At 36.6% G+C, this 12,615-nt stretch overlaps 1 protein-coding gene across 2 annotated transcripts in view; it reads left to right on the top strand.

The window, feature by feature from the left end:
- Nucleotides 1-11,146, top strand: part of ABCD3 (ATP binding cassette subfamily D member 3) — a 32,082-nt gene extending 20,936 nt beyond the window's left edge. The window contains exons 9-23 of one of the 2 annotated variants that reach the window (XM_051624333.1): nucleotides 297-439; nucleotides 773-842; nucleotides 1,277-1,346; nucleotides 1,472-1,569; nucleotides 1,648-1,739; nucleotides 2,246-2,334; nucleotides 2,411-2,483; nucleotides 4,535-4,598; nucleotides 4,968-5,045; nucleotides 5,140-5,205; nucleotides 5,311-5,400; nucleotides 5,611-5,730; nucleotides 6,149-6,253; nucleotides 7,380-7,436; nucleotides 8,169-11,146. In XM_051624333.1, the coding sequence (XP_051480293.1) occupies nucleotides 297-439; nucleotides 773-842; nucleotides 1,277-1,346; nucleotides 1,472-1,569; nucleotides 1,648-1,739; nucleotides 2,246-2,334; nucleotides 2,411-2,483; nucleotides 4,535-4,598; nucleotides 4,968-5,045; nucleotides 5,140-5,205; nucleotides 5,311-5,400; nucleotides 5,611-5,730; nucleotides 6,149-6,253; nucleotides 7,380-7,436; nucleotides 8,169-8,246 (1,293 nt within the window). In that variant the 3' untranslated portion in view covers nucleotides 8,247-11,146. The other variant, XM_051624332.1, reaches the window with a different exon arrangement.
- Nucleotides 11,147-12,615: the final 1,469 nt, after the last annotated feature.

Below are 12,615 nucleotides of genomic sequence, written 5' to 3'. Positions count from 1 at the left end.
GAAAGGACCAGAAAACTATTAATGAAATAAGGAGACAAGGAGATTACACTGAGTGATGATAAAACCTGGAGCAGAAGACTTGGATGGGAAGGGCATCTGGGGACAGATTTACTGAAATTAGTAAAACGGTATCTGCAAGACAAAAAGGAACATTATGCAAATTTTAAAAGTAATTGAATTGGTAAGCTAGACACGTGGGAGGTGAGAATCAAAGAATTCATGCTTTCTGGGCATTTTGGATACAAATGTTGCAATTTGAGACCCTCTAGATGCTAAGCTGTTTCTTATATTCACAGGGTCCAGCTAGCATGATGGCATACTTGATTATTTCAGGGTTTTTCCTTACACGTTTAAGAAGACCAATTGGCAAGATGACTATTATAGAACAAAAATATGAAGGGGAATACAGATATGTCAACTCACGCCTTATAACAAACAGGTATAGATTTGCTCTGACGCCAAGATGAATGTGACGAAGCAATACTGTGATGTAAATGAAAGCTGTATGTTAAAGTGTATTTGGAAAGTCTAATCCGATCAGTTTTAAGCAAGGTGCATCTTCATTTTGATTAATATTTAAAATAATAATAATAATTGCTAATTGGAAACTGTAGCTGAGGTATAATCTTCTATTGTTGTGAAAAAGTACAAACTCATATTTCATAAGTTAACTGAAAGAACTGTAATCTTGTGGTTTATGGCTGACTTTTTCAGACTCTTTTCAACAAAATGAAATTACATTCTTTGTTGATTTGTTGTTGTTTTTTTTTAGCGAAGAAATTGCTTTTTATAATGGGAACTTGAGAGAAAAACAGACTATTCACAAAACCTTCCGTAAACTGGTAAGACTTTCTTTTAAAACTTCTTAAGCAAAACTTCAATTAATTTTATCATGGTAATTCTTGACATATTAATATGAATTTAGTTATAGTGGCTTGTTGTTTATGCTGCTACAATAATTAGATTTTAAAAAGAAAACTTGTAGGCTATAAGCAGAACACAAATTTCTGGTAGAATAGTCTGTCTCTTGCCACTTACCTCCTGTTCACCCACCACAGTCACTGTTACTGAGTTTCAAGTGTAGGTTGTTTTGATCTGGAGTTCAAGTCTTTGCTAACAAGAACACCTGTGCAGTTCTTGTTGCAGTTACAGGCATGTTTAGTTATCTGTGGGTTACGGAAAAATAACTGTTTAGAATCAGACTTACGTAAAATAACAAAAGATATTGAAACAGGTACTGATAGAGTTTGACCTTTTTTCTTCTGTGACACACCAGGTGGAACACTTGCATAATTTCATCCTGTTCCGGTTTTCGATGGGTTTCATTGATACTATCATTGCCAAATGTAAGTGCTGTCCAGTGCTAATGGATTGCTGTAAATAAGAAAAGGGTAATATTTTACATGATAATTATCTTTATTTCTTACTGCTTTTATTAATGTGTACCTTAATATCTACTCTTAAACTCCAGACCTTGCCACTGTGGTTGGTTACCTGGTTGTTAGTCGTCCGTTCTTGAACCTGGCTGATCCTCGTCATCAGAATAGTACTCATGCAGAACTACTGGAGGTAAATAGAACAGAGTTAAAATAATTTTCTGAATTTAAGTTTTGTTAGTCCACATAAAGAAACTATCTTCTACTCTAGGATTACTACCAAAGTGGAAGAATGTTACTGAGAATGTCTCAGGCTTTGGGCAGGATAGTCCTAGCAGGCCGTGAGATGACAAGATTGGCTGGGTAAGCTTCTGTAAAATAATATTTCTGAAAGTTACATTGTTGTTTCTCATCTCATTTTGAGAAACTGGCTGTAGAATTAAAATGAGCTTATGTGCTTTTTTCTTTGCAGCATCCTAAAAACCTTGAAACTAGAAAAATTCTGTGCTCCAAATGTAGCTGTAGATGCTAATTATATCCACTAGTCATCTTCTATCTGAATAGCAGCAGCATACAATTTAAATGTTTAATTGAAAAGACATTGTCAAATGCTCATAAATCAATTGTGTTTTGATTATTGCCCAAACTTCTGTTACTAAACATTTGGTTATTACAGGAAAAGATTCCTGTAAATATTGTGAATATTGGACAACTTCAGTGCAACTTTAAAATGTAAACATTCTGTTTCTATGCTGGGTTGAATAACTTTGTCATTTTGACAGTGTAATAGAATACTCATTAGAGCTTCTATAAATTTTGAGAACTTCTAAAGATTAATTACTTACAGTTCTTTTTTTTTTCCCCCTTAGTTTCACAGCTCGAATTACAGAATTAATGCAGGTCCTGAAGGACTTGAATAGTGGCAAATATCAGCGTACTATGATATCACAAGAAAAAGGTAGAGGTGACATAATATGCAATATGTACATCTCTATGTAGTATTCCAGTCTCTAATACTTTTTTCTTAATTTAAGGTGCAGAGAAAAAGCAATCACTGCCTTTGATACCTGGATCTGGAGAAATTATCAACACCGATAACCTTATCAAGTATGTTTACAAAGTTGCCACAACTTTGGTGTTTTTAATGTAGTGTGGCTCTTAGGTCTTTACCTCTACCACTATTAATAGATATTTTAATACATATAATCACAATATGCAATTCCTGATATACTATAGCATATTTACGTATTATTCCACCTCACTCCCACTGAGCATTTCTATTCTGTAAGTCAATCCTTGTCCTCTCACAGTAGCAGAAAACATAATATGCTGTCTAGACTTAGCCCAGGGGTTGGAAGGGACCTCAAAAGACCATCCAGTCCAACCCCTCTGCCAGAGCAGGATCACCAAGAGCACATCACACAGGAACGTGTCCAGGCGGGTTTTGAATGTCTCCAGTGAAGGAGACTCCACAACCTCTCTGGGCAGCCAGTTCCAGTGCTCTGTCACTCTCACAGTAAAGAAGTTTTTTCTGATGTTTATGTGGAACCTCCTATGCTCCAGTTTGCACCCATTGCCCCTTGTCCTATCACTGGACATCACTGAAAAAAGCCTGGCTCCGTCCTCCTGACACTCCCCCTTAATGTATTTGTAAACATTGATGAGGTCACCCCTCAGATTCCTCCAAGCTAAAGAGACCCAGCTCCCTCAGCCTTTCCTCATCAGGCAGGTGTTCCACTCCCTTCATCATCTTTGTGGCTCTGTGCTGGACTCTTTCAAGCAGTTCCCTGTCCTCCTTGAACTGTGGGGCCCAGAACTGGACACAATATTCCAGATGTGGCCTCACCAAGGCAGAATAGAGGGAGAGGAGAACCTCTCTTGACCTACTAACCACACCCTTTCTAATACACCCCAGGATGCCATTGGCCTTCTTGGCTACAAGGGCACATTGCTGGCTCATGGTCATCCTCCTGTCCAGCAGCACCCCCAGGTCCCTTTCTCCTACACTGCTCTCCAGCAGGTCAGCCCCCAACCTGTGCTGGTACATGGGGTTGTTCTTCCCCAAATGCAAGACTCTACACTTGCCCTTGTTGAATTGCATCAGATTTCTCCCTGCACAACTCTCCAGCCTGTCCAGGTCTTGCTGAATGGCAGCACAGCCTTCTGGTGTGTCAGCCACACCTCCCAGTTTAGTGTCATCAGCAAACTTGCTGAGGGCACACTCAGTTCCCTCATCCAGGTCGTTGATGAAAGTATTGAATAGTACTGGTCCCAGTACCAACCCCTGAGGGACTCCTCCTAGTCACAGACCTCAAACTAGATTGTGTCCCATTGACCACAGCTCTCTGACTTTTCCCTTTCAACCAGTTCAATGTCCACCTCACTACCTGACCAATCAAGACCACACTTCCTCAGTTTATCTATGAGGATGCTGTGGGAGACAGTGTCAAACACTTTACTAAATTTTTTGTTAATGCTTCATTGAATTTCTTTTAAGAAGTAGGTTGGTTACAGACTTTATATAAAATTCAGTTTTTAAAATCAGGGCCAAACCTGTATTCGCTTTCAAAATTTGCTGGTATTTCAGTGTGCTTGGGTGGCTCATAGATGTGCACAAGTAGTGATCAATTCCTCAGTTCTTTGCAGTCTGAGGAACATAGTATTGACAGAGTCATACTATTTAAAGGCATAAAGCCATTTAAGAGATTAAATAGCCTCAATCTGGTCAATGTGGAAAGCAGATTGTGGGGTAGAGAGGGAAGGAGGGAGGAGGAGAGAAAGGAGACGATAGAGCTATTTTTATTAATTTATAAAAAGTAAAGGGGAGGTGAGCAGAGAAATTGGAGGGCATCGTAGAACTAATGGATTACACTCCCACTAGCAGGTTTAAAATGAAGTGCATCCTTAGATTTAGATTTATATCCACAAGATGTTTTGGAGGCTTAGAAGGAGAAATCTATGATGGGGAAAAAAATAATCTGTAGCTGTTTGTAAAATGCTAACTTACGTCTTTTGGTTTAAGAACTTCCTTAGCTGAATGAAATACTTCTGAAGTCTTGCCCTGTTCCTTAAATCTCCAAGTGAGCATGCAGTATTAGTTGCCTTTAGACAACTGCTCTTTTTTTTTTTTTTTTTTTTAAACATCGTGATACAAACAGGTTTGATCATGTTCCATTGGTGACACCTAATGGAGATGTTTTGATTCAAGACCTTAACTTTGAGGTAAGATTTTTAATATAATAGAAAACAATATGTGTATTAAGTTTTAAAGTTAATATTAAATTTCAGAGAGAATCTGATTGATTTAAAAGGTGCTTTTATGGTATGCTCAAATCTGAACAAAATTATGTTCATTTAAAGGAAAGGCAATGAACTGCTCTCCAAAAAATGCTTTTATTGTTACAAGTGTGCTTTTTTTCACCTGCAGTTCTACTAAGCTAGTTGGAAAAACATCTAAATTATTGGTGGAAATTCCTAATGGGGATGCCAGAAAGTACAATGTACAAGGACACCAGCTTGTCTTACTGTTTGTAGAAGCCTTCAACAGTACTTTCTCACTGCCCTTTTAATGTGTTGGCTTGGCATTTTTAGGTTCGATCTGGTGCAAATGTTCTGATTTGTGGGCCTAATGGGTGTGGGAAGAGCTCACTTTTCCGTGTTCTTGGTGAGGTAAGGAAGCTTTGTAAAATAAGCAGGGAAGGATCCAAAGCCCTGTTGTAATTAAGACTCTTTTGGTCAAATTTTGTCCTCTTTCTTGTTGCAGTTGTGGCCTTTGTTTGGTGGGCGTTTAACAAAACCTGTAAGAGGAAAGTTGTTTTATGTTCCCCAGGTAAGGCAAAGTATTTTAATTGACAATAGTGTTATCTTTTTTCCTACTTTGACTATATTTAGAAATATTTGACATACCTTTTTTTTTTTTCCAACTGTATCTCAGAGACCATATATGACTCTTGGAACACTCAGAGATCAAGTTATATATCCAGACACTTTAGAAGATCAGAGAAAGAAAGGGATTTCTGACCAGGTAATGGTAATTAGTTCATTGTCTTAAGATGAGTAATAATCTTCAAATTGAAAAATACTGAAACAATTATTAAAAACACTGCATTTAGTGTATTTTCAATATTTATCAGGGTTGGTAGTATACCAGTATAATAGTATAACCCTTTATAACCTTTTCCAGTCGTTTCTTTAGGTTCACTTAAGCTCTCTGTCATTCATGTTTCTGCAAAAGGTGCTGAAGGAGTACTTGGATAATGTCCAGCTGGGTCAAATCTTGGAACGTGAAGGAGGATGGGATAGTGTTCAGGATTGGATGGATGTACTCAGCGGGGGAGAAAAACAAAGAATGGCAGTATGTCTCAAAAGCCTTGATACTTAACAAATACAGGACATAAATAAAAAATGTAATCTGAATTGTAAGCAATTTATGCTTTCTGAATATGAATATTTTACTTGGAAGAAGCCCCCAAGCTGTTAAATACCTGAATAATGAGAAAATAACCTAAAATAGTGTTACTTAAGTAAAAATTTAATAGGAAATGTTGACATTTTACCATGCCTTACACTTTGTTTATATAAGCAGAAGTTCTAAAATAATTGTTTTTTAAAAAATAAGTTAATATACAGATTTTCATGCTTCAGTGAGTGTTAAATTAAAAGAAATTCCCTTACCGCTGTTAATTATTTACACCAATTCTTAGTTTAGCTTCTAACACTGTATTATTGGTTGTAGTTCTGTATCCACAGTAGCTTTTTGATTTGTATTTCAGATGGCAAGGTTATTCTATCATAAGCCCCAGTTTGCAATTCTGGATGAGTGCACCAGTGCTGTTAGTGTTGATGTGGAAGGCTACATTTACAGCCACTGCAGGAAGGTAAGCTCTTTGGTTCTAGAACTGTATCTCTGCATGTTGAGGAAACTTAAAGTTATACAAGGTTCATTATTTCCTATACCAAGTGCAGACTAAAAATAAAGATATTAAAAAAAAAAGCTTAGAAGAGCAGGCAGGACCCTTTATGCATATTAGAGTTCAATAATTGTTTTGTAGTCTTAGGATAATTCAGATGTATGTGTGGCTTGTGTGTATCAGAGAGCTCTTACTGCTAAGTAAGTAACCTCTTCCACTTAAACTCTTAGAATGTTAAGTGAAGAGCAGATAATCTAAAGTTTTATACTTTTCTTGTTTGGGAGGTTTCTTTTGGTTAGGGCAACAGAAGTGAAAGGCTGGAAATTAACATTTCCATCTGTTTTAAGATATAAAGAGCCAAGGACTCTAGGAATACACGATGCTATTAAATAGGTGTTTTTTTTTCCTTTCCCTCTTGTACTCACCATTTCAGATTACACATAGTGCCATGTGAAGTATCAATAAGATTCAATTTCACACTCCTAGCCTGGGCAAGAGTGGGCTTGAAAGAACATTAATTACTGAGTAGCAGGAGTCTCAGAATGGCAATGGAGCAAAGCTGTGCAGCCACTGAAATATGGGCTCTAAACTTGAAGTGGGAACTTACGGAGACTTCTGTAGTAGCAAATTGATATTAAATGAGGACTATGCAGAAGAACAGACATTATTTATTGAACTGATTTTAACACATTAATTTCAATACCCTGACAGACTTAGAAAATTGTTTTGTATATACTTCTTGTTCTGTCAAAATGAATGTTCATTTATACTTTTGTTCTAGAGTTAGTGTTCCCAAGTGACTAATGCATGTTACTGAAAAATAGATTCCTAGTTAGGCTGTACCTTACCTCCTCTGCTCAGTTGATTCTAAGTTTTGCCAAGTCATTAAGAGCAAAGGAATTGTGAAATCAATAAATAAAAATCCATCCTACTTCTTGTATTGCAAAATCTTCTGTTAATGCTATATCTGTACTGTTAATACAGTCTAGAAGTTTGTGTAAAATATTTTTTAAGCTCTTCAGCTGATACGCTGAAAAATAACTCCTAAGCCATGAGAAAAAATTAACTGCTTTAATGTTTGTTTTTCATGTAGGTTGGCATCACTCTCTTCACTGTCTCCCACAGAAAGTCACTCTGGAAACATCATGATGTATGTAGTCTTTGCTTTTGATAAGGATATCTGTAGGTGATAGGGGGTTGATGTTTGTTTGACTTTCTATTAAATTGACTTTACAATTCAAGGTGTTCTCATTTTGCATCCTAATAGGTCGTGTTCTGCATTTTTTAAAAGGTTGCACTGTTTCAAAATATGCTTCTAGTCGTGAAGGGAAAAGAAGCCAAAAAATCTTAAATGTATCTGTAAAAGTAGCCTCAAGAATAAGAAAGGCTCAATAGATACTTCTGTTTTTGTTCTCAAAAAGTCCCTATGCACCAGAATCCAGTTAAGAGCATGGGGTTTTTGCTTTCAAGATACCCAATATATCTATGCATTAAAAAGTTAATCTCTAATACATAAGTTACTTTTCTTACAAACTAATATTTTATTATTACTTTTTATGCAGACATGCTGTATGTGTGGAAAAAATAGTGAATTAATACACCAGGATGAATGTATACCCCAAGTGTATTGTCCCAACCCCCAAGATGGCAGTGTTAAATTTGGGTGTGACCATTAGCAGACTGATGGATGATACGAAGAGCAACAGTTTAACTGCTTTTCCAGAGGCATTTTGGTTTAATGAAACATGAGGTGATAGAAGCATACTCTCTGGTTAGCTGAGTTTGATTTTGCATTAAAATTACTTTAAAAATGTAATTTATTTAGAATTTTGTAGAGCTGGTAATGTTTAGATGGTTGATAAGGTATGCTCTTTTATTTCAGTTTTACTTGCATATGGATGGCAGAGGAAACTACGAGTTCAAGAAAATAACTGAAGACACAGTTGAATTTGGATCTTAAAGTCATTAACTGAACTACTACATAGACTGATTATAGAAGTGTGTAGAATGGCAGACATTGTACAATAAAACCACACAGCTTGTTTTTTAAAAAACAACTAAGATAACCCAAACCAAGCTGTTAAGCGTTTACTATTATGTAGGATATTGCTAATTGTGTATATGTTGGTTTAATTATTGATATGTACTAAGAATGTCCTTATTCTTGTGGTTTAAAAACCTGCCTAAATTAAATTGGGCTTAAATGAGTGTAACCTGATTCATCCTGGGATGCAAACCATTTGAAATCAGCTGATTTGACTTTTGTAGACATTCTTTCCCTTCAGTGAAAAGCCCTGTTAAAATTAGGGTTGCTACCTCTTGTTCCTGCAAAGCAGTCTTGGATTTTTGCTCGGTTCTATGCATATTCCTGAGTTATCTCACACAGTGCAGGACTTTCCCATCTTCAGATCTGTGCCCTGTTAAATGAAAGAGCCTTTTCCTTGAACAAGCCTTGCGATGTAGCCGATATGCCCTTGCTGATACAGGGTGAACTGCACTTAGAAGACAAAACTAATTCCTTCTGCTGAAAAGAAAAAGCTTGTTTTTTGCTGGGTTTTGGATTCTCTTTAACATCTATCTGCCCATGCAATTCTCTCTGCTGCTCAGCGGTTCCATTCTCTCCCAGTCTAGCAAGCGCTTAATCCATCCCCCACCCTAGCTGCCCTTATTCTGTCTGACATATGCTATGGTAATGAAGGGTTGAGGAGGCTGAGGGAGGAAAGCACTGACAAAAAAGAAGTTATGTTCCTTGTATTGAACAATCTGGTGCATGTTTTCAGCTCTGAAGAAATTAATGGCTCCAACAAATAGGAACAGAAAAAAATGTGGATCCAATAAATCAGCACTTGACATCAGTAAGGGTTAGAATGGACTCAAATGTTAATCTGTGAAGTAGCAGACTGTTTTCTGTCCTGTGTCAGTTGTGTAATACAGCAGAAAACTGGATCTCATGGTTTTAGCTGTCCTTCAGACCTGAGTTTGAAAGTAGGTGATAAGTGGTACTTCTGTTGGGACTTCTAAGTTGTGAAGCCTAAAATGATGCTTTCATCCTTTGCATTTATTATCTTATTTGACATGAGGTTCCTTGATTCCTGACACAAATGATTCACTAGTCATTTTCGCTGTTATCTAAGGATCTCTAGTCCATGCTGGTTATCTTGTTCCAGCTGCCAAATCCCCTGGGAGAAACCAAACTCTTTAATTTACTGTAATTGTTTTTTCCATACAAATGATTACTGTGGTTGCCATGTGACTTTGACACACATAAATGCAGCAAGGTGATTTTTGTGATCAGGGAGCAGGAAGATATAATTGAAACTGAATCACTGTTTAGATTCTAAAACAAATTACAATACCTGTTTGTACAGTGAAAGTCTAGTAGTTTTAGTGCTCCATGTAAGATATAATATAGGAATGCACTACATGAAGGCATGCATAAAGTATGCAATAAATCTGTTCTCTGTGCATCTTTTATCAGAGGTTTAGATTAAAACCAAACCCAACTTTTTATAAAGCAGATATGTACTTGGATGCACTGCTGTCTTAATTTTTACCCAGTTTGATTAGTCATCATCTTCCATGTTGAAATTGCTGTGTGTTCATCTTTTTCCTCTTATGATAGTTCTTGCCCATATGTGTTGGTACTACCATTCTTGCATAGTACCCAAATGCAAACAGCTATCCTGGTATAAAGATATAGTGACCACAGTTGATTCCATAGTATGAAAAGAAAATTTAAAAAGCCACACAAAATTTTAATGTATTTGAGAGACTAAAGTATCAGAATAAATTTTTGTGCTTGGTCCACAAGAAGGCAAATATCTCATTTTACTAATATTTTTTTCTCACATCAGCATAACATAGCAAGTAGCAGCATGCTGTATGTGAATTAGGAGTCTTTTTTTTTAAATTGTAACTGTGAATATATGGATGCCAGATAGCTCTTTTAATTGTGGTGTAAGTTCAGCACAAATGCAACTCTTCCCTTGGAAGGGATGTTTCAGTTGCCTTTTACAGAGACAAAGAAAAATGTATAGATTGAGAAGGTTGTTATTAATCCTTGTGACTAGGGCAGACTTTGCAGTGGAGTAGTGAACCTGGGATAATTCAATGTAATTTTAACACTGGCAAGCAAAACCACTCACAGCACACTTATATAGCACCCCAGCAGCCAATCCCAAGGTACTTTACAATTCAATTGGTTAATAACAGAACTTTGTGTATTCTGTTTTATTTTTTTTATTAAAGTACAAAAAAATTAAAACATCCAACTCTGTAACCAAGGAGGAATAGCTTTGCCTTTAGATACCATGAAGTTCATTGAAACTGAGGTTGGTAGTCTCTCCTTAGGGCCAGGACTTAGTGTTTCTAAATATACTGGAAGGAAAGAAAAATATTATTCTGCACTTGATTGTAATAAGGGATTATAAAGATAGTGTAAAAAAGAATGATGTTTTAGAATGGTATTCCTAAAAGGCCTTAAGGTATTTTGAGGTAGACTTGGTCTAATGAAAGATTGTAAAAAACGTTACTAAAATTATCCAAGTCTCAGTTCTGTTGCAGAATTGCACTGTGATGCTCTGTTTTAGCTGTTAGGTCTTTTTAATAGCACAAGTTGGAAGTTTGTAAATTGGAATGCTAAAGTATCTTAGTAAGACAAAGTACTGATTAATATTTTCCGTCTCAAATGGTTGGTGCTTTGAAGATGGTACTGGTAATAGTCAGATGGCTGCATTTCAACAGTGGTGGGAAACATTCCTGTATGTAAATACTGTAAAGTGCTTTGGAAGGGGAAATGGCGCTATATAAATGTAAGACATTAAGTGCCTCTGAAATAATAATAAATCTAAAGATAAAATATGTCTAGGCTTTTTATCTTTCTTGATGATGTGATTAGGAGTTTTGTAACAGTGCAGTAATGCATACTCAACAAATATCAAGTTACTTAATGAGCCAGTTGACTTGTGTTCACCTTATGAAGTCTGTAGTAGTGTCTGAAATTGACCCTGGAATCAGCCAGATGATGCCATCTGGTTGTAGGCTTAACAAAAAATGAGCTCAATACTTGGGATCCCGAGATGTGCTTAGAGCAATTGGATTATAGGTACATTAATCTGTTCTAAGTCTGCATTGATTCTGATCTTTCTCTGCTTTGTGTACTGGCCACTTTTTTCCCTTTGAGTTTATTGATTTTAGAAGGGTGTGGGCCTGAGTAAGGTTAACATAATACCAGTGCTTAACATGGTAACTCTTTTGAGTGCTCCTTAATCTTTGTTCTGTGAGGAAAATAGGATAATCACTCTTCACCTTAATTGTACTTATTAATTTTAATGTTTTTTCTTTTGTGGTAGACATGCCAGCTGTCAGAATACTTGAAAATCAGAAGTTTAGAATGGCTGTGCGTGTTACAGGTACTTAGTTTTGTTCATAAGTTCTGATGAAACTCAGCATGTCCTGTGCATTTCGACATAGCATGAAACTGGTTTCTGTTTCCTCTTGAAACAAAAACATATCCAAGCTAGGTTACTATTAAACCATTTCTTTTCTGTTAAAACCTTAGAAAAATATTATTTTCAAAGTTACTCAGCCATCTTTGAACTGCTGTATCATTGTCTTTCCTTGTATGTAAAAAAAGAGCCAGATGACAAGCAGCCCGGAACTTCTCAGACATAAGCTGTCTTAAGGGAATAATTTGAAAAATACAAAAGGTTCAGAGTTTAAATAGAGATAATATGCCTAAACATCTGGTGAAATTCCACGGGGATTGACTTTGGAAACTAAGGACATTTTGCCAGTAATCCTGTGAGGAATGCAGTGATCATACAACTGGCATTTTATAATTGGAGAGAAGGGGATCTTCACTTCTGTGGAAAAGATCTTTCACAAACCAGGCTTAATGGTCACATTATCTCTCTTACTGATTAGAAACCTCACGCTTAGTGATCTTTGGCAACTCTGAACCTTAAATATTCAATACAATTGCTTTTACTGGCAAAAAGAGCTTTTGTGCCATACTGCCAAGCTCTGTTCCCCACCTTCCATGTCCACAAACCAACATGTGTATTCCCCACCCATCTCATGCTGGGAAACAAGCAGCATCCAAAATAAATGCCACACCAAAATAGAGCATAACTGGACACCTGACATCAATGCTGTCTGGACAAAACTAAGACTGCTGAGATTGGTTTACTTGCATAGAAATAGGGAGCTCTATGTGACTGAGCAGGTTTTCTGCATTAAAATGACTTCAGAGTTTGGCACAAATACAGCTGACTTCCTAGTCTTGATTATAGAAAGTTTGGGGAATACTGCTCTGGAAAAGAGAGCCC

This window comes from Apus apus, chromosome 7 (genome assembly GCF_020740795.1).
Source record: "Apus apus isolate bApuApu2 chromosome 7, bApuApu2.pri.cur, whole genome shotgun sequence".
NCBI lineage: Eukaryota > Metazoa > Chordata > Aves > Apodiformes > Apodidae > Apus > Apus apus.
Note: the sequence above shows the minus strand (reverse complement) of the source record. Positions and strands in the feature narration are given on the sequence as shown.